Genomic DNA, 21,887 nt, shown 5'->3' on the forward strand with positions numbered 1-21,887 from the left:
ACAATTTAGGATTCTTAAAAATAAAAAATAAATTATATATATATATTTTTCTTTTTAATTACGAGATTAATGATAAAATGAGGCAAGAAATGGATCATTAGAAATGACATTTATTGGTTCTCAAAATATCTGGGGATACAGAGAAAATATAGTTTTTTTAGGAAACAGTACAATGAGTGAATGAATACAGGGTTCTATCCAGACATGGTACATTAATTAGTATGAAAGAATAATGAGTGCATAGTACAGGTCAAACGATATTTACAGGGATGAATAGATAACTTATGAATAGTGGGTTTTGAAAACATGCAGGATAGCTTTTCCTCATTGTGCTTTTACACTGTGCTCATAACCAGAACAGCAGACCTTCAGTGAAACACCACTCGATACATTCTCCTCCTTACCAAACTCATGTTGTCCTTCATCACTAGTGTCTCATATTTCAATAACTAAAAGCTGTCTAGCGGGGTGTGAAACCATGTACTATGCATAATTCCACTTTTTTTGTTTAGTGATTATAATTTTGAGTTAGTCTACATTTAGAATACAAAAATATATTACCTCTGTAGTTACTCAAGGAAAGCGATTTACACACATAAAGTTCATGGGGGCCAGACATTATTCCCTGGCCCCAGGATAGTATTGCTTATCTTCATGGTGTGACGACATTGTACCTCACAAGTAACAAAATGTCATTTAAAACATGAACTTCAAGTAAACAACACTTGGTTGAACAAAGGATCTTCAGGGACCTCATGCATTAACCGTGAAAAGAAAAGGATGACATTTAACCACAATGAAAATGAAAGGAAAAATGTTCTATGATAGCGCTTGCATATTGTTTGTAATATGGTTATTGTAGTTGTCTTGTTTTGAATGGGACCTGCCCAACCATCTGTAACCTGCACAGAAACACACACCATGTCATTTGGTAAAAATTGGCAAACAACTGACTAATAAAAGTATCTTTATGCAATGAGAAGTGCAGAATCCACACTTAAAAAAAGGGCAGTTGTCAGGGAAGGCAAAACCACAAATTCACCTGTTACACTTTTATTTTATTGATCTTTAACAACTTTACTGAATAGGGAGTTCATATGACATAGAATGCTGGGGAAGTCTGTAATAGGGTCAAATCTATACATACTTGTATTCTGTAAATATAGGATGAAGCAAATTCCAATTCACCCCAAAACAATCTACGGTGGTTCCAAACGCTTTCTAAAATCTACGGTTAGATTTGAAAAAAAAATAACTAAAGTGAAAGGCTATTTTTTTATTTTTTATTTACAGTTCTTCCAGAGTCATCCTGTCAGGGAAGAAATCGGCGATACTGTCAGTGCATAATTGTGCATTCGTCTTCTGTGTACTGTCTTGTCTGTACAGTTGATAGACACCTTTAATGCTGTGTATATGATTAGATACTCCCATCGACTCTACTTTGCAGTACAGTACATAAAGATCACAAATTGCATAGTGTAACAGAACTATAACATTGCACATCCATTTTGCCCCCCATTTCCCTTTAAAAATACAACCCGAAAAAAACAACAAAACGAAGAGGATGAATTTACAGTTATTTTCTGTCAGTCATCGTAAACTTCTGTGTTGCATCCAACTGGGTGCTGGACGGCAAGCATTTTACGCCAGAACGCTGCACACGCATCATAATACTGATGGACAAACAAACAAATACTGTAGAGATCAGTGCTACAAAGGAGAAACACAGGGATTGGAATAGTAGTGACTCATGGTAAGACTGATAAGTCAGATGTAGTAGGAGAGATATATATCTATATAGTACTTTGGCTCAGTAGAGAATGAAGACTAAAAAGGAAAAATGTATGCATACAAGACCATTGGGATACTTCTGTACAAAATCTCAAACTTTGAGGTCACGAAACATGACTGTTTCCATCTGAGGAGGGGGGGGGGGGGGGGGGGGGAGATAAGATGTGTGATCGTCAATTGAGATCAAACACGATTTGTCAGAGTTCTGTTCGCTAGTCTTAGAGTTGACAGCCATCCATCACTGGGAATTAACAATGCTGGTGGTATTCTGGGTTGTGTTCAATGGGCACCAAGAGGAAGAAAACATGATTGAAAGAGACTGCCAAGATTTGTCCAATAATAATAATTTTTTGGTTTTCCGTATCAAACCATTTTCCGTTGCGTGCCCTGGGCAGGTCTTCACGGTACCCTGGTGTGTTAGCAGGACATGACCCTGGGCAGGTCTTCACGGTATCCTGGTGTGTTAGCAGGACATGACCCTGGGCAGGTCTTCACGGTATCATGGTGTGTTAGCAGGACATGACCCTGGGCAGGTCTTCACGGTATCCTGGTGTGTTAGCAGGACATGACCCTGGGCAGGTCTTCACGGTATCATGGTGTGTTAGCAGGACATGACCCTGGGCAGGTCTTCACGGTACCCTGGTGTGTTAGCAGGACATGACCCTGGGCAGGTCTTCACGGTATCCTGGTGTGTTAGCAGGACATGACCCTGGGCAGGTCTTCATGGTACCCTGGTGTGTTAGCAGGACATGACCCTGGGCAGGTCTTCACGGTACCCTGGTGTGTTAGCAGGACATGACCCTGGGCAGGTCTTCACGGTATCCTGGTGTGTTAGCAGGACATGACCCTGGGCAGGTCTTCATGGTACCCTGGTGTGTTAGCAGGACATGACCCTGGGCAGGTCTTCACGGTATCCTGGTGTGTTAGCAGGACATGACCCTGGGCAGGTCTTCACGGTATCATGGTGTGTTAGCAGGACATGACCCTGGGCAGGTCTTCACGGTATCCTGGTGTGTTAGCAGGACATGACTCTGGGGGGCATGCTTTGATATAGGGGGGGGAAAACGGCCATCATATCGGTTGATAATACAATAGATCGCTTCATCTTAAAAATGACATAACTTTTGCAAAACGGTTGTTTACAATCGTGGTTGTTCTCCTAATTTTACAAAGAAAAAACTGTGGCCATATTGCCATAGCAATATGAGAAAGATAATGTCCAGTAAATATGATTATCACATCAGCCCGTAATTTCCGTATCGATGCATCCCTAATATCCACTTTTGGCGCCTCCTAGTGGATGGTTTACAGATGTGCATTTCCCTCAGAGCTCAGACGTTAGCAGATGATGTAGCGATCCGTTCTAGCCTCTCAATTCATTCTATTCATCCAATGGCTCTATCCATTCATAGCTCCATCCGTGGACGCTAGCGATGTCCGCTCTGCCATCTCAGCTCATGGCGTGCTTAACTGGCGGAAGGTGTAGAGATCCCCTCTAGTCTCTCCGTTGACACACAGTCCAGGCGGATGGTGTAGAGATCCCCTCTAGTCTCTCCGTTGACACACAGTCCAGGCGGATGGTGTAGAGATCCGCTCTAGTCTCTCCGTTGACACACAGTCCAGGCGGATGGTGTAGAGATCCGCCCTTGTCCTCTCTGCGTTGCTGCTACTCTCCGGGCAGATGGCCCCTCTCAGTTCATGGCGTGCTGGCGGATTGTGTGGAAGATCCAGTCCATCTTGGTGGTCCAGCCGCCGTGGTGGGCGTCGTTCATCTGCTTCATGAAGTAGTCCAGGGCCTCCTGCTCCGTCTTGTCCAGCGCCAGGGTCTTGCGGATGTAAGCTATGTCGTCGAAGGACTGCAGTTCGGGCATCCCCGAGCCCAGCATCATGGAAAACAGGTTGATGAAGAGGTTGGCGTGCTGCCGGATGGCCAGGTAGGCCTTGTAGCACATCTCCTGGAACCTGGTGGGAATGGAAGAACAACGGTGAGGGACGATTAGTCTGGGAAATGTTGAACCTAGCTAGGTTAGGAGATGTGTGTGTGAGATAAATAAAGTTGCATTGTATTACCGGTTGGAGTAATGATTTCATTCTGTAACATAACACAAAATAGTGAAACTGTACCTCTCAAACTCCCTGGTTTTGGTGCACTCCTGGGTTCCTTTACTGATGACGATTAAGAAGTCCTGTGTCAAGACGAAGGGCACCCGCTCTCGCTTGTAGCCAAATTTCTTCTTCTTGTGATCCAGGAAATGGCCAAAGTCTATGTGGAATAGCTGCAAGGAGAAAATATGTATATATTTTTAAATGTAACCTATAACCAAGGAACGTCAAGAGAAAAGAGTAGTGTGTAGGGTTGCAAAAATCTGGTAACTTTCTCAAACTTCCCCAGTTTTTCAGAAATCCTGGTTGGAGGATTCTCGGGTTTCCGGCTTATTCCAGGAATCTTCCAACCAGTTCTACCTGCTACATAGAGCGTGTTATTTTGAGAGCGGAGGAGCATCTTTACTCTATTCTCCCCTACTGCACCAGTCATCAATTATGTGTCAGTACAATAGCTTAGGTCCAGTTTTTCTCAAGTACTCATTACATTGTTGCAAGTGGTAGTTCTAAATGATCCTGTAATTACACAAGTTGTTTTTGTTTACATTGTGAACATAGTAGCTTCTTGACATCATAAATCTTAGTAAAATAACTAGTGGTGTATAGTCGAGGCCATATGCAACCAAAATGTACTTTAAATAAAGTCACAAAATAGAATGAACTTCGTGAGTCAAGATTTGAACCTCAGATTCTTGAGCTTGGATCCTGCCATTGGACGTGACGTAGCGCAGGCAGTGAAGCAGCTTTCATTGATTTAGAAGGAAGCATTTCCTCAACGGCTGACGGCTATAGTGTAGCAGGGCCATTAGTCTGTGAAGTACCTGTCCATCATCTTTGACCATGATGTTGCTGTTGTGTCTGTCACCGATCCCCAGGATGAAGGTGGCTACGCAGTAGCCCGCACATGACCGTGTGAACAAGTCAATGGCCTGGTCGTACCTGGACACAGTTTAATGGGTTTTCCGTGAGTCAATGGCATTTAACTGAAGAGGAAATTGTCATAACCCTAAGGCATTTAACTGAAGAGGAAGTTGTCATAACCCTATGGCATTTAACTGAAGAGGAAGTTGTCATAACCCTAAGGCATTTAACTGAAGAGGAAGTTGTCATAATAGGAATACCAAACACAGTACAATCTACTCCTAAGCAATTCCAGGAAACCTTTGCCCTGTGGAGAATAAACTTGATGTTGTCCCCCCATAAGCAACGAACTGTTCCAAATAGTTTCTCTGCTTGAAACTATGAAATGTCTCACCAAATCTCTATCCATTACAATAGTATAATTTAGAATTAATTAGGATTGCTTAGAATGAAGCAATGTAGAAGAACGAAGCTACGTAGACCTACTGGGCATGCGTTCTATGTAGTGTTCAAGTGTGGCTATTGGAACCTAGCCCAGGCATCACTCACATCTCCCCCCTGTTCTTGTCCTTGAGCCACTGGTGCAGCGTGTGGCTGTTGAATTGCAGCGCCCCCTTCAGGCCTCCTTTACACTGGATCTGCATGATGGTGTGGGAGTTTCTAACCACCTCTATCAGGCCCACGCAGTCGCCAATGGACAGGCAGCCGTAAGGAAGCATCCTGAATGACACAGAGGAAGCAACAGGATATATTTCAATTGATTTAAAACAGGAAATCCCATTTGAGACCAAGAAGCCCTGCACACAATCATACAAATTCCAACAATAAAAATATACAATATTTACAAACAATTTAAGAAAAGTAACTTACAAAATATGATCATGAAAAAGATTGGATGGGTCTATAAATCCCTCAAAATACTACAGTCCAACACATCTATGTCTCTGTCTATCCAAACTCCTTCTTTAACCTCTCCTCTCCTTCATCTATACTGAATGAAGTGGATTTAACAGGTGATGTCAATAAGGGATCATAGCTTTCACCTGGTCAGTCTATGTCATGGAATTCCAACCTATGAGGTTGGAATAATACTGTGGAATTGTGAAAATTATAATAATTCCCTTTTAGTGTAAGAGCTGTTTGAAAAGACAGCCTGAAATGTCAGCCTGTTTTGGCGGGATGGAGTTTTGGCCTGCCTGTGATAAATTAGTTAATAGACCAATAAGAAAACGACCTGACTTTCAATCCACCTACATGGACATTCTTCCTGCTCGTATCTCATTTAGGCTACACAGGTTTCAAGTTAAGAATTTACATCTATCAGCTCCTACAGAGAGGTAATGAACTCAACGGTTTAATGAATTGGACAAGTCGCTCCTAATTTTAGGCTCCTGCTATTAAGGAGAAGAACGCGAAGGGTGAAATCGACTATTCATGCGTGCTGCTGCCGAGCGGCTACAAAGAGACAGTACCTGAGATCAAGGCCCTGGTTCTGCCAGATGTTCTCCATTATTCTAATGATCTGCAAAGTCAGCATGTCCTGCCTCAGATCTGAAGGAGACAGGGGGGGGAGTGGAATAGTAAGATGATGAGCAGTCCAAGCTTTGATCACACTTTAAAATGCAGCGTTTCCCAAACTACCCCAAGGGGTGCATGTTTTGGTTTTTGCCCCTAGCACTACACAGCTGATTCAAATAATCAAAGCTTAATGATCAACGTTGAATAGTTGAATCAGTGGTGTAGTGTTAGGAGCAAAAACCAAAACGTGCACCCCTTGGGGTCCCCGGGACCGAGTTTGGGAAACCCTGCTTTAATGCATTATGCATCGGTGCCAGGGCAATCCAAAGTGAGTTTGGGGACATGCATGTAAAATTGAATCCTGTAAGCATGTTTATCGTCTAGTGAGTCAAGGGGGTTGAGTGATTCGATATGCATTAGCGAGACATACCATCTCCGTTTTTAAAGATGATCTCGTTGCTCTGGAAGAGCAGCTCTGACATCATGTCAGGGTTCTCCCAATTGAGCCACAGGGGCCGCTTGGCCGATGACATCATCCGGCACTCTTCCAAGCTGAAAGATAGTAAACATTGTATCAACACGGAGGCGCTGAGAATAACATTAAGAAAACATTTGACCTGTCATTAACCCTCAATTTCACAGGACACATTTCTTGGTTTCTTTGTTCAAACATTCCGGGGAAATATGTGGACGTTTGTGGTCATGTCTACTGCGTTTTCTGGATTGAAAAAGCGTCTGTACCGGAGGTTTCCCAGCTGGTGCGCTGGGTTGAGTGGAGAGGTGAAGCTCTGTAGGGCATCCATGTAGTCAGGCCGTTTCATCTGCTCCACCAGGAACTTCATCTGAACCTGAGGGCAGAGAGAGAGAGCGTCACTTTACTGCAAGGAGTCCATAGTCGTGAAGACCATTTGGGTCTGTTGGCTTGTAGAGCAGTTCCACTCGTTTTGCTTAGTATCTCTATTTTGTTGTATGATTGTGTGTTGTTCTTTTGTGTTGTATTGAGGATAAGAAAAACGTGGTCATCTATTGAGGCTTCCATGTTAGGGCGTGAAGTGGAGTGGAAGGGCCTTGACCACAGTGTAAATTGACCTTCTGGGCCTCGTCCTTCTTCTCCTGCTTGAGAAGGTCGGTAAGGTTGATGAGTTTCTCCATGGCCTCCACCTGTCTGCTCAGGTGCTTGAGGTACATGCCACAGGCCCGGCAGTAGGACTCCAGCAGCAGGCCAAACCGCTGGCTCACAGTCTTGTTGTGCATCTCCGACCTGGAGGCAGAGACAATAACTTATGTGATTGTGAACTACGGTTCAGCAGCAGACCTCTTCTACGATATGCTACTCCAAATATACAATATAAATCGTTTTGCACCATTAATAAGTAGATAATGCATTTTCATTCAATAATCTTAGTATGGCGAAATAAATAAGGCTTAGTTAATTCATTTAGACTTAATTTAACAGATAGATACAGCCCAACTGATAAAACTGCACAGTATGGATTTGTAAAGTTCAAATACGGCATAGTCTTGACCTTCAAGATATATCGTCAATGTCAAATACCATCATGAGATTTAATCATATATCGACCTCATTGTGCACCCTCATACAAAATGTACAAGAGACTTCTCAAACTGCATGACCCATAGAAATGTATGCAAAAACATTTCCAAAACACATGTCTTGTGATTACGCAAATAAATGCATGAACACACAGTGAAAATAAACGTGTAACTTGATCTGGCGAATTGCGCTTGGTCAGCTTTTCTTTATGTAAACCCTGATATGCACAAATTGAGCTTTTTAGAGGACCTTGGAGAAAGATGTATTATCCCAGCAGAATGGCATTCCAGCTGCCTGTGGCAACTTCAAGCCATCCATAATACACACTGCGGAAACAACTGGAAAACAAACTCACTTGAGATGCCAAAAGAAGAAATGTCCTATCCGCTGATTGGTCAAAGCCTTCTTCAGCAGGAAGCGGGCCAGCGGGTTGTCGAGGTACTGTTCGTACTTAAGAACCTGGTGGCCAGAAGAAAAAACAGGGCACGTTTACAACACACACCCACATACAGTGCATTCGTAAAGTATTCAGACCCCTTGACTTTTTCCACATTTTGTTACATTACAGCCTTGTTCTAAAATGTATTAAATATTTGAGGTGAATAGTTGATTTCACCCTTCGTGATCTTCTCCTTAATAGCAGGAGCCTAAAATTAGGAGCGACTTGTCCAAATCATTAAACTGTTGAGTTCATTACCGCTCCGTAGGAGCTGATAGATGTAAAATCTTAACTTGAAACCAGTGTAGCCTAAATGAGATACGAGCAGGAAGAATGTCCATGTAGGGGATCAAATTGTCACCCAGACTATTTACATTGACCCCCCCCCCCCTTGTTTTTACACTGCTGCAACTCTCTGTTTATTATCTATGCATAGTCACTTTACCCCTACCTACATGTACAAATTACCTCAACTAACCTGTACCCCCACACATTGACTCAGTACTGGTACCCCCTGTATATAGCCTCTTTATTGTGTAACTTAATTTTTTACTTTAGTTAATCATTTCTTAACTCTAATTTCTTGAACTGCATTGTTGTTTAAGGGCTTGTAAGTAAGCATTTCATGGTAAGGTCTTTTTACCTGTTGTATTCAGCACGTGACAAATAAAATGCGATTTATGTGGATTGAAAATCAGGTCTGTGCCTCGACACAATCCTGTCTCGGAGCTCTACGGACAATTCCTTCGACCTCATGGTTTGGTTTTTGCTCTAACATGCACTGTCAACTGTGGGACCTTATATAGACTGGTGTGTGCCATTCCAAATCATGTCTTATGAATTGACCACAGATGGCCTCCAATCAAGTTGTAGAAACATCTCAAGGATGATCAATATAAACAGGATGCACCTGAGCTCAATTTTGAGTCTCATAGCAAAGGGTCTCAATACTTATGTAAATAAGGTATATCTTTTTTTTTTAAATGTTATATATAAATTAGCATAAATGTCAGTTTTTGCTTTGTCATTAAGGGGTAGTGTGTGTAGATTGTTTTTTTCCTTCATCAATTTAATACATTTTAGAATATGTCTAACGTAACAAAAAGTAGAAAAAGTCAAGGGGTCTGAATACACTGTAAAGCAAAAAAGATTACTTTAGCAAACCACAGAAAGAGATCAGACGGAATAAATCCACCATGTAAAATAAAGCAGTTAGCCTAAGGGGTCACATTGAATTCTGTCATTACATAGTGTTAATTATTTAAAACATTGTCAGATGGTGTCAAAACCCCAACTATCAAGATGGCAGTGGCATTCATGTTGAGTCAAAGAAAATGTATAGAATAGTATGTGGTTTCTATGTGGCCATTCTGTCTCTACACAGCACAGACTATGAGTGGGTCGTATTACTGTACCTGGATCAGCTGGACGAGGTATTCAGAGAGTCTGTCTGGTAGGTACACTACAGTTCAAAAGTTTGGGGTCACTTAGAAATGTCCTCGTTTTTGAAAAGAAATAAAATAATAAATAATTCTCCATTAAAATATCAAATTGATCAGAAATACAGTGTAGACATTGTTAATGTTGTAAATGACTATAGTAGCTGGAAACGGCGGATATTTAATGGATTATCTACATATACGTACAGAGGCCCATTATCAGCAACCATCACTCCTGTGTTCCAATGGCACGTTGTGTTAGCTAATCCAAGTTTATCATTTTAAATGGCTAATTGATCATTAGAAAACCCTTTTGCAATTATGTTAGCACAGCTGAAAACTGTTGTACTCATTAAAGAAGCAATAAAACTGTCCTTCTTTAGACTAGTTGAGTATCAGGAGCATCAGCATTTGTGGGTTCGATTACAGGCTCAAAATGTCCAGAAACAAAACTTATCAGTCTATTCTTGTTCTGAGAAATGAAGGCTATTCCATGCGAGAAATTGCCAAGAAACTGAAGATCTCGTACAACGCTGTGTACTACTCCCTTCACAGAACAGAGGAAACTGGCTCTAACCAGAATACAAAGAGGAGTGGGAGGCCCCGGTGCACAACTGAGCAAGAGGACAAGTACATTAGAGTGACTAGTTTGAGAAACAGACGCCTCACAAGTTCTCAACTGGCAGCTTCATTAAATAGCACCCACAAAACACCAGTCTCAACGTCAACAGTGAAGAGGCGACTCCGAGATGCTGGCCTTCTAGGCAGAGTTCCTCTGTCCAGTGTCTGTGTTCTTTTGCCCATCTTATTATTTTATTTTTATTGGCCAGTCTGAGATATGGATTTTTCTTTGCAACTCTGCAAAAACAAAACAAGATAGACTGACGAGTTCCAGAAGAAAGATCTTTGTTTCTAGCCATTTTGAGCCTGTAATCAAACCCACAAATGCTGATGCTCCAGACACTCAACTAGTCTAAAGGCCAGTTTTATTGCTTCTTTAAAATCAGCACAACAGTTTTCAGCTGTGCTAACATAATTGCAAAAAGGGTTTTCTAATGATCAATTAGCCTTTTAAAATTATAAACTTGGATTAGCTAACACAACGTGCCATTGGAACACGGTTGCTGATAATGGGCCTCTGTACGCTTATGTAGATATTCCATGAGAAAATCAGCCGTTTCCAGCTACAATAGTCATTTACAACATTAACAATGTCTACACTGTATTTCTGATCAATTTTATGTTATTTTAAAAATAGACAGAAAATGTGCTTTTCTTTCAAAAACAAAGACATTTCTAAGTGACCCCAAACTTTTGAACACTAGTGTATTTATTACTGTACCTGGACCAGCTGGATGAGGTAATGAGTGTGTCTAGTAGCTATTTATTACTGTACCTGGACCAGCTGGATGAGGTAATGAGTGTGTCTAGTAGCTATTTATTACTGTACCTGGACCAGCTGGATGAGGTATTGAGTCTGTCTAGTAGGTATTTATTACTGTACCTGGACCAGCTGAATGAGGTATTGAGTCTGTCTAGTAGCTATTTATTACTGTACCTGGACCAGCTGGATGAGGTATTGAGTCTGTCTAGTAGCTATTTATTACTGTACCTGGACCAGCTGGATGAGGTATTGAGTCTGTCTAGTAGCTATTTATTACTGTACCTGGACCAGCTGGATGAGGTATTGAGTCTGTCTAGTAGCTATTTATTACTGTACCTGGACCAGCTGGATGAGGTATTGAGTCTGTCTAGTAGCTATTTATTACTGTACCTGGACCAGCTGGATGAGGTATTGAGTCTGTCTAGTAGCTATTTATTACTGTACCTGGACCAGCTGGATGAGGTATTGAGAGAGTCTGTCGTCTGTTAAGTATTTCTCAAGGCACTTCACGGCAAAGTCTCGAATCATGGGATCGGGGAAGTTGCAGTCCAGCAACTCCATGGCTTGTTCTGGCTTTATGGCTGGCCAGTCCTTCAGAAGGCAATACATCTGGAACAAAGAACAACAAATATAAAAATGCATGTCTAAAATAAAATGCAAAGTTCAAGAAAATGTAAAAAAAAATATATATATATATATATATATATATATATATATATATATATATATATATATATATTTACTGACATGACCGTCTCAGAAATGGAACCAAATGGGTAAATGAGTCAAATCAATTAAAATGAATATGCAGAAAATAGCTCATGCTATGCTAGGCTATAAAAAAGACAATTGTCAACAGTGTGATGTGAGACTGTTTACCTGTGCAACCTCATCTCTGGAGTTCCATTTCACTGCCAGGAGAATCTTGGGAAGTATCTCTGGGATAGTGCCGCAGTAATGTCTACAGGAGGAGAGTCGAGTGCATTAGTTTCCTCTCCTAACATCACATACTGGGCCTGTTAGTAGAAGAGCTTGTTGAGTAGCTTGAGCAGGTAACCAAACAATTTCAGAAAGGAAATGTTAGATAGATCTTGCGAGGGTTTTGTTTATTAGTTTTTCATAACAAATATGCATTTGTTGATGAAGTATACCCACTGTATGTACACACACACACACTGCATGTTACCTGTGCCTCCACAGGAAGTCCTTCTCCTGCTCAGTGATTTCAGACAGTGGGTCTCTGTTACACACCAAGCGCAGCTGTTCGTTGTCACTGTCCGTCAGGGGGTTGTCCCTCGCCAGTCTGTTACTCTGCAATAGAGACCATTATGCTGCTAATTAAACGACAGTACTGGTGGGAAACAGGGTTGTGTTCAATAAACACTCCATTGTACAACGTTTTGCAACAGAAAACTAAAATCTGTGTTCTTATTTGACACACTCAGGTAGTACCCTCCCTGTTTCAAGATGGGGGGGGGGTTCTTCCTGTTTTGAGCCTACTGAACATGCCTCAGGGAGAGACACTATGAATGAAATATGAAACCACAGGCGTCTCAGGTTGTGCGGTGACTGCTAGTGACGTCTCTAGTACAACCAACTTGTCAAATGCATTAAATCATCATAACAGATTAATGTACAATGTTAATATTGACTTGGAAACACAAACACTTGGGAATTACCAAACCGGTGTGGCAGTAGTTGAAGCCCAGCTCCCGGGATATGTTACAGTTGGCGTGCTCCTCGATGGCCGGCATGTCGGGGAACTTGACCGGGTTACTGAAGTGATCAAACTCCAGCTCCAGGCAAGGGGTTTCCTGTGGGCCCATGGTAATATAATGAAAAGGTCACAAGGGGTCATTCAAAAGGGCCTTAAGAGAACCATGGTGTCCTATTGTGGGGTTAGGTGACGCGTCAATTAGTAATTAATAAGGGAGATAAGAGGCTTAGACAGCTAGAGGGGAGGTTTATTGCTAGCCGCTCGAGCTGTATGTGAATGGATTTGGGGTCGTGATGGTGTGTGTAACTTTGTCTCTGTAGGTGTGTGTGTAGATGTGTGTGTGTGTGTAGATGTGTGGGCGGCTTATCGTTCGCCACTCTAGCTGAGTGTCTTTGAGAAAGTGTGTCTTTGCATCGGTCTCTGCATGCGTGCGTGCGTGTAGTCGAGCTAGCTAACACCTCAGACCTTGTTTGGATTGGAGCCAGTGACTCCGATGGCATTGAGCAGGTCTTCCAGGCCATGGGGCACAGGCCACAGGTTGAGGGCCATCTTCCCGGCCACTAGAGTGTGGGTGTAGTCAAACAGATTGATGTTGCCCCAGGCTAGCGGACAGTGCTCCTGCAGCAACAATAGAGCAACGTTGGATTGGATTGTAATCAAATGTATGGAGTTGGATTGGAATCGTGGTTAATGTACATAGTTAAATTATTTTGTTAAAGGATATAGCATTCCAAGCAATGGAAGGATAAAATTGAAGGCGATGGTTGCACAAAGACAACAGCAGAATTGGTCAAAGCCAGGAAATGTACTGGTAATGTATTTTTTCCCCGTATCCATCTGCAACAGGAGTCTCAAACTGGCGGCCCAAGGGCCACAGCAGGCCCAAAAGCTGCTTCGCTCTAGCCCCCACTGACAACAGTAACACCGACATAGTCCCTCTGGTATTTTGAGTTTGAGACCTAGTTTCTGACAGTGGGAAAAAAGTTACTTTTGGTTTGGTCAAACTAAGTTCCTGGCACTGGTAGGCAGGAGGGAGAGCTCACCTCTTTAGCCCCCTTCCTCCCTTTCACAGAGCAGATGGACAGACAGAGGCGGGCGGCACGTGGGATGTCTGGAATGTACATGTCGTAGTTCAGCCACTCATTCCACCTGGGTTGGACAACAAAAACATTTCCCCCAATCAATCAAATAAACATACTTATGAAGCTAACAATAGGCTTCGCTATTTTACAAGGAGCACATGTGAGCCTAAGTTGAAAAATAAAAAAGGCACACCGAAAGACATTTAGGAGCACAATGAAAAAGAAAGTTAAAAAAGGTAGAATTGTTCATTTTTCTTGGCACACTGGTGCTCCTAAATTAAAATTCCAGGTCGCACAGCAAAATACTTGGGCGCATATGCAAGTAAAAATGGTCTCACTGTAAAGACCTGCAGTATGTGATTTAGCAAGTACTTCATTAAGAAAGCACAGTTTATTATGACGCTGGATGGCATACCTGGGATTTGAGCATGGCACGCGCTGAGTGTTCACATTGTCACACAGCTGCTCCCCACCGTGGTAGATCCCAGTCCGGACATAGATCTAGATCAAAAGCAGAGACACATCAATAATTTACATAGATGCCTTTGATACAGAAACTGACATCCAGGACATTAGGGCCCAAACCAGATCTATTCAGATATTACATCTAAATGTTGTTCCTCTTCATCACGAGGACCTGCACTGACATGTACAACAGAACTGACAACAGGATCGTTCGTGTTCAGTGGGGAGAAAACCTTTTGTAAAGGGGTACTGCCTGAACTTGTTCATATGGCTATAAATCAAATCAAATTGTATTGGTCACATACACCCGCAATAACATCTGCTAAATATGTCTATCAAAATGCTCCAACAGTGCAGTAATATCTAACAATTCACAACAATACACACAAATATTAAAGTCAAATAAATATCAGGACAAGCAATGTCGGAGTGCTAGCACAGAGAGGAATATGTTCCGGGATTCATCCAATGGCATTTGGGAGTATACCACCTCAGTCACCGACTTCATCAATAATAAAGTGCATCAACGACGTTGTCCCCACAGTGACCGTACGTATATTTCCCAACCAGAAGCCATGGATTACAGGAAACATCCGCACCGAGCTAAAGGTAAGAGCTGCCGCTTTCAAGGAGCGGGACACTAATCCAGATGCTTATAAGAAATCCTGCTATGCCCTCAGACAAGCCATCAAACAGGCAAAGCATCAATAAATAACTAAGATTGAATCCCACTACACCGGCTGATGCTCTTCGGATGTGGCAAGGCTTGAAAAATATTATAGACTACAAAGGGAAACTCAGCCGCGAACTGCCCAGTGAAGCGAGCCTACCAGACAAGCTAAATGCCTTTTATGCTTGCTTCGAGGCAAGTAACACTGAAGCATGCATGCGAGCACCAGCAGTTCCGGATGACTGTGTGATCACGCTCTCCGTAGCCAATGTGAGCAAGACCTTAAAAAAAGTCAACATCCCAAAGCCGCGGGGCCAGACGGATTACCAGGACATGTACTCCAAGCATACGCTGACCAACTGGCAAGTGTCTTCACTGACATTTTCAACCTATCCCTGACCGAGTCTGTTATACCTACATGTTTCAAACAGACCACCATTGTCCCTGTGCCCAAGAAAGTGAAGGTAACCTGCCTAACTAATTACCGCCTCGTAGCACTCACGTCGGTAGCCATGAAGTGCTTTGAAAGGCTGGTCATGGCTCACATCAACACCATCATGCTGGAAAGCCTAGACCCACTTCAATTCGCATACCACCCCAACAGATCCACAGATGACACAATCTCAATCGCACTCCCCACTGCCCTTTCCCACCTGGACAAAAGGAACACCTATGAGAATGCTGTTCATTGACTATAGCTCAGCATTCAACACCATAGTGCCCACAAAGCTCATCACTAAGTTAAGGACCCTGGGACTAAACACCTCCCTCGGCAACTGGATCCTGGACTTCCTGACGGGCTGCCCCCAGGTGGTAAGGGTAGGCAACAACACATCTGCCACGCTGATCGTAAACACTTGGGCCCCTCAGGGGTGCGTGCTTAGTCCCCTCCTGTACTCCCTGTTCAACCACGACTGCGTGGCCAAGCACAACTCCAACACCATCTTTAAGTATGCTCTCGACACAAGAGTGGTAGGGCTGATAACAGACAACGATGAGGTAGGCTATCGGGAGGTGAGAGACCGGGCAGTGTGGTGCCAGGACAAGAACCTCTTCCTCAATGTGAGCAAGACAAAGGAGCTGATCGTGGACTACAGGAAAAGGAGGGCCGAACAGGCCCCCGTTAACATTGATGGGGCTGAAGTGGGGCGGGTCGAGAATTTCAAGTTCCTTGGTGTCCACATCACCAACAAACAAGAATGGTCCAAACACACCAAGACAGTTGTGAAGAGGGCACAACAACACCTTTCTCAGGAGATTTGGCATGGGTCCCCAGATCCTCAAAAAGTTCCTACAGGTGCACCATCGAGCGCATCCTGACTGGTTGCATCACCGCCTGGTATGGCAACTGCTCGGCACCTGACCGTAAGGCGCAACGGAGGGCAGTGTGTATGGCCCAGTACATCACTAGGGCCAAGCTTCCTGACATCCAGGACCTATATACTAGGCGATGTCAGAGGAGGGCCCAAAAAATTGTCAAAGACTCCAGTCACCCAAGTCATAGACTGTTCTCTCTGCTACCGCACGGCAAGCGGTGCCAGAGCGCCAAGCCTAGGACCAAAAAGCTCCTTAACAGCTTCTACCCCCAAGCCATAAGAGTGTTGAACAATTAATCAAATGGCCACCCAGACTATTTACTGTACATTGACCCACCCCTTTGTTTTTACACTGCTGCTACTCGCAGTTTATTATCTATGCAGTTACTTTACAAATTATCTCGACTAACCTGTACCCCCAAACATTGACTCGGTACAGGTACCCCTGTATATAGCCAAGTTATTGTTATGTAATTTTCTTGTGTTACTTAAAAAGAAAATGTTACTTTATTTAGTAAATAGTTTCTTAACTCTTTCTTGAACTGCATTGTTGGTTAAGGGCTTTTAAGTAAGCATTTCACGGTAAGGGCTACACCTGTTGTATTCGGCGCATGTGACAAATAAGATTTGATTTGATTGACTAAAATAGAATACAGTATTTACATATGAAATGAGCAAATATGAGCCCAAGCCCCCCAAAAATAACTGAATTAAAATAATGATTGTGCTGTTATATAATACATAGTCTACCGCATATTACACATGGCAGAAAAACATTCACACACAGTAAAGAGACCCCAACATAGTAACTTAAGATCTCTTCGGAACATAATTGGTCTAGACTAAATAAATCAAATTCAGATTTAGCCTACAATTATAGTAAATTTGTTTTAGATTTTGAATAGCCTAGTAAGAGGGCTTTTTTATATAATTAATAGGCTGACAATACCTTCAGCTACAGAATATCTAACCACTGCGTTTCTGTCTCCTCTCTCCCCCTCTCCTTCATTCCTTTCTCCAACACGCAGAGACTCAAACTAAGCACTGGGTAGCTGCAGGAACAGGGTTGGAGAGCCTATGGCATACAGAGTTTGGGCACAATATCACCTGTGGCACAGCGAAATGACCAGAATAGCCTACCCAACTTGAGTGAAAAATGTACCGGCGGGAAAATGTCCTCCATTCGCTATTCCAGTGCATATGGATTTTTTTTTAAATCCCCTGCCCATTCGATTATGTGGCATTCTAAATTGAAACTAATTTTATATATTAGTAAAGATTAAATTGAGAAGTCTGATGGGTGAAAATATGATCACTTGAGAGAACAGCGTGAGGCAAAGAACAGAGCACCAACTTTTTTTGTGTGAATTATATTCTTGCTTACTATAAAATCATAATATAATGTCACAGGACTCATAGGCCTACAGCCTATGACATGGCACATATCCAGATAACATACAGTAGGCCAACTAATTTTCTTTTCTTCTGAAATACATTTTCTTCATATCATGTTTCTTTAGACCTGCCTAAAATAAATAATGAGTTTATTGTGTTGGTGTATAATCAATTGATTTATTAGACTTTTTTTTAAATGTAGATGTTCCAAAGGCAGGCATCAGAGGCTTGTATGCATGGAGCCTGGAGATGCTAAAAGTGTATGTTAATTAACGGTCAATTACCGTGAGACCGGCAGTTTTTTGCATGACAATAACCGGCTGACAAAAATGGAATGAACGCCACAGCCCTAAACACAGGTATTCGTTATCAGTTGCAAAACATTTCATTACAATATGCTCTACTGAACACAACCCAAAAGTCCTCAAGTACAGTACCTTGTCAATGTCCCTGATGTTTACATTGACATAGGTTGCGCACAGTATCCTGATCCTCAGCGTGCCGTTGATGGTCCACAGGGACTTGGTGGCCGTCTCGCCGTTCATATAGGGCGTTGCCGTGGAAATACGTCGGGCGTACGAGGGCATGGTAAAGGTGTCGATGGGCAGCTGGGAGTAAAGGCTATCCTTGGCCATTAGCATGAGGTTGGGCATGCGGCCCAGCATGATGCAACTCCTCACGTACTGGAAAGGAAAGGCATAGACATAAGGGCATTAGACACTACACCAAGCCAGAGGTAATTGAACATGCAACGAATGGCTACCTATGTTTTGCGCATCTGCTTTTACCGGTGTAACATTGCTAGCTAGTCATTGGCCAGTCATTCTAAAAGGCTTCAGACAGGATTCAAAGGAAGAATGTCCTAACAGAGTACGCTTGTAAAAGTGTTCTTTTTTTCTTATTTTTTCTCTCTCAAACGCCAACATTTCAGATCAGACTGTTGCCATAAAAAGCAGCATTTGGGAATTATTTCTTTGGTATCATATTTAAAAACACACCGGCAAGAGACAAACTACATCAGATGTGTAATTGTATTCATATTCAAGACGTGGAGTACGCGTCAGAGCAATGTGTGTGTGGGTCTGTGTTTACCTTGTACTGGCTAAGGGGGTACTTCTCCAGCAGGTACTCATCACAGCCGCACACCTTGAGGATGTACTTTCCCTGATACTCCTGCACACACATCTTGAGCTGCTCGTGGGACAGCAGCATGCTACGCGTCTTCTTGCGGATGGCCTCTGCGATCACATGCTCCGGCACGCAGTCGTGATTGATCTTCAGGGTGTACTTCTGCTTGTCGTTGCTCGGTGACACGATGACCCAGATGACCACTATGATTTGACCTGGGGGAGAAAAGAATATGGTGGTCAGTCACAGGGTCCTGAAAAAATGTGTTACTACAGTAACATGGCAAAAGTAAGCGAGGTAAATGTTCAAGTCTTCCACCATCCAATCAGAAATGTCACACCATGTCTGATTGTATTACTTAAAAAATAAATATACTTTAGTTTATTTAGTAAATATTTTCTTAACTTCATTTGATGAACTGCATTGTTGGTTAAGGGCTTGTAGGCAAGCATTTCACGGTAAGGTCTACTGGACTAAGGAATACCTGTTGTATTCGGCGCATGTGACAAATTTAATTTTAATTGATTAAAATCACATAAACATATTTAAAACAAGTGGATGGTGATTCTGTCAATGTTAAGAATAGTGTCGGTTTATAGAATATTAGGCTGTACGTGGCTGGGACATTTTGCCTTTCCCAGACCAAAACCGTCTTTATGTATCACTGTCTCCCATTTCCTACCTTTGTCAAGCTTATTGAAGATGTGCTTGGGCAGTTCTACTGACGACTCTACATTGGGAGGGTAGACGTACAATGCTCTACTGATGGGTCCATTAGTGTCTCGGAGGTCCACAGACTCCTTGCAGACATTCAATATGTTTCTTCTAAAGTCCTGCACTTCCGAGTCCTTGACCAGGTCAAACTCGCATATAGGCATTCCTATTGCAAAACCTGTACAAAGAAAAATAACATTTCATGTACTCCTTCCTATAGCTTCAAGATACATTGTATCAAGCTTAATCACACTCAGTATTCATGAATGAAATTTGAAAACAGCCAGATGTCACACTATACTCAAAGAAAGCACCTATGTGACCAAATATAAAGAATACGAGAGACATACATACCAATTTCTCGGTTGAGTATTTTCTCCTCTCGGTTGCCCACTGGTTCGATGACTTTCAGGAAGGCCTGAAAAAGCCTGAGGTCGCACAGTCTCCTTGTCTCATCATAGAACTCCTCTCTCTCAGCCTCTTGGGTAACGCTGACAAAGATGTAGGAGGTCTCCTCCTGTAGGAGGTGGTGGAGAGGATACTTCCTGGCCTCTTTGAAGAGTTCGTGTTTGACCGAGATGAGTGTTGCCTCACGTGTGCACACCAATGTCAGAATCATCCCATTTGGGAGAAGGCAGTCCACCTGGATGCTCGGGGGCATCAAGTGCATGCCCCATAGTTCCCCAGAAGACGGTCTGGGAGGCATGGTGGTCAGGTCGGCTGCTCCTCACTATGTTAATAATTAGGATGAGACGTGTCGACCAACTGGACAGAGAGAGAGGGGGACAATTCCATAAGACGCAGTGACCTGTTTAAAAAATCTCCATACTGCTAGCTAAATATATTGAATGAGAGTGGAAGTGCAAAAAACGAATTACTATCACATTAAAATCAGGCGGTTGCTTACAGTACATTATAAAATGATGAACTCAAATTGTTCATTGTCCCAGAAAATGTAAATGCATGGGGACAGCTCAAGCATGAAAAAGGACATATGTTGCTCAAAGAAAATATTTCACATAACAATAGGTAGTTTGGTAGCTAAGTGGAGAGGTTGACAGCTCAGTCAGTGTAATCATTAGCTAGCTAATGAACAAGCTGTCACAACAAGCAATGCCAATGGAATTTGAAGACAGTAGCTAGCTGGTTAGCTAGCTTGCTAATAAAGTAACTAGTTAGCTAGTTGTTTAGCTAATTTGGCAACATATTAATTCAGAGAAATATGAGTCTATTAGGATGGCAAAAGTTCGAGAACTAACCGGCAATTGTTATTTTATTTTTCCTTGCTAGAATGCGTCTAGTTACAGAGTTAGCTTAAACATTTAACCTAGCTAGCTAAAACACCGGTGCTACTACCTAGCAAGTTTGCTAATATTAGCTGACAAACCGCTAGCCATTATCTAGTTGTTTGTGCCGACTTAGCTAGCGTGTGCCAGCTAGCCTAGCTAATTGTCCAATGCCTCATTATGCAACTATGCCGTACTGTTGTCACGTTGAAAAGTATGTATTTATTTGATATGCATTTTGACACCTTTTCTCTTTTATGATTAAATACCTGGCATCTGCAGACAAACAATAGTTTGGTTATTGTCTCGCGCAAGTAACGCCCTGTTTTCACTCATAACAGGCAACTTTCTCCCGATAATAGCTAGCTAACGTTAGCTAAACAAACCCAATTCGTACCCGTTCTACACCTCCTCAGTCGTAGCGCTTGCTTGCACCTCCATCCAAGTCTCAGGGCAGTCCGATTTTTCAACAAAGACGTCGTTGGCTATAATATATAGTTTTCCCAAGAAATAAATTCATTACATTCCATGGTGTGAAGTCCACCCCAATAGCGAAAAATACTGCATTTTGATGGCTCACAAGCCGCTAGTGTTCGTTTAGCCAAAGCTAGCTGCCTGACTTCTCGTTAGTACCGCCCCATACATAGGCCCCCGTGGCATCGGGCTTTGACCTCGAAGACATGATGCATAGAACGTTCTCTGTCGTTCTTTTCAAACACTGTATTCCATTTCACCAACAGCATTTTATACATTTGACATACAGCTTAAACGTGTAAGAAAACACACTCTTGAAATACAATTGTTAAATTCTGACAGCATGGCAACACAATTCAAGTAAAAATGCATTAATAGTAGGCCAGGAGTTGGTGGCCAGGGATTGCTATTAGGGAGGACCAGGGGTGGGTTCCACTGATTGTTTGAATCGAATGTTTTAATGATTTGATGACTTGAACAAAACCTTGACCTACAGCCCACCAGAGCCATTACACTTTCTTCTATGAGGTTTAATGGCGGTTAACATCCA

The 21,887-nt window shown here is 42.5% G+C and overlaps 1 protein-coding gene across 2 annotated transcripts; it reads right to left on the reverse strand.

The window, feature by feature from the left end:
- Positions 1-94: 94 nt before the first annotated feature.
- Positions 95-21,679, reverse strand: LOC129823769 (phosphatidylinositol 4,5-bisphosphate 3-kinase catalytic subunit alpha isoform-like). Of its 2 annotated transcripts, XM_055882732.1 has the most exons (21): positions 21,261-21,671; positions 19,932-20,342; positions 19,546-19,755; positions 18,828-19,078; positions 18,173-18,418; positions 14,305-14,390; positions 13,851-13,956; positions 13,273-13,425; positions 12,770-12,904; positions 12,277-12,401; positions 11,970-12,051; positions 11,535-11,699; positions 8,184-8,287; positions 7,363-7,534; positions 7,015-7,121; positions 6,704-6,825; positions 6,228-6,306; positions 5,305-5,475; positions 4,716-4,833; positions 3,916-4,067; positions 95-3,753 (listed from the first exon to the last, which is right to left on the reverse strand). In XM_055882732.1, exons 2-21 carry the CDS (start codon positions 20,281-20,283, stop codon positions 3,483-3,485), a joined length of 3,207 nt encoding a protein of 1,068 aa, XP_055738707.1. In that variant the 5' UTR covers positions 20,284-20,342; positions 21,261-21,671; the 3' UTR covers positions 95-3,482. The 2 variants fall into 2 exon arrangements, with proteins under 2 accessions (XP_055738707.1, XP_055738709.1); XM_055882734.1 differs by lacking the exons at positions 95-3,753; positions 3,916-4,067 and adding an exon at positions 4,086-4,257 and having other exon boundaries at positions 21,261-21,679.
- Between the last annotated feature and the right edge of the window lie 208 nt (positions 21,680-21,887).

Source organism: Salvelinus fontinalis, chromosome 26 (genome assembly GCF_029448725.1).
Source record: "Salvelinus fontinalis isolate EN_2023a chromosome 26, ASM2944872v1, whole genome shotgun sequence".
Classification (NCBI taxonomy): Eukaryota; Metazoa; Chordata; class Actinopteri; order Salmoniformes; family Salmonidae; genus Salvelinus; species Salvelinus fontinalis.

Excerpts from the sequence above, each read along its gene's own strand:
- LOC129823769 (XM_055882732.1), bottom strand. The coding sequence starts at position 20,283 with ATGCCTCCCAGACCGTCTTCTGGGGAACTATGGGGCATGCACTTGATG. Across the intron at positions 14,391-18,172 it reads ACATCAGGGACATTGACAAG|ATCTATGTCCGGACTGGGAT; the intron begins GTACTGTACTTG and ends CTTTTGATCTAG. Across the intron at positions 6,826-7,014 it reads CACCAGCTGGGAAACCTCCG|CTTGGAAGAGTGCCGGATGA; the intron begins GTACAGACGCTT and ends ACTATCTTTCAG.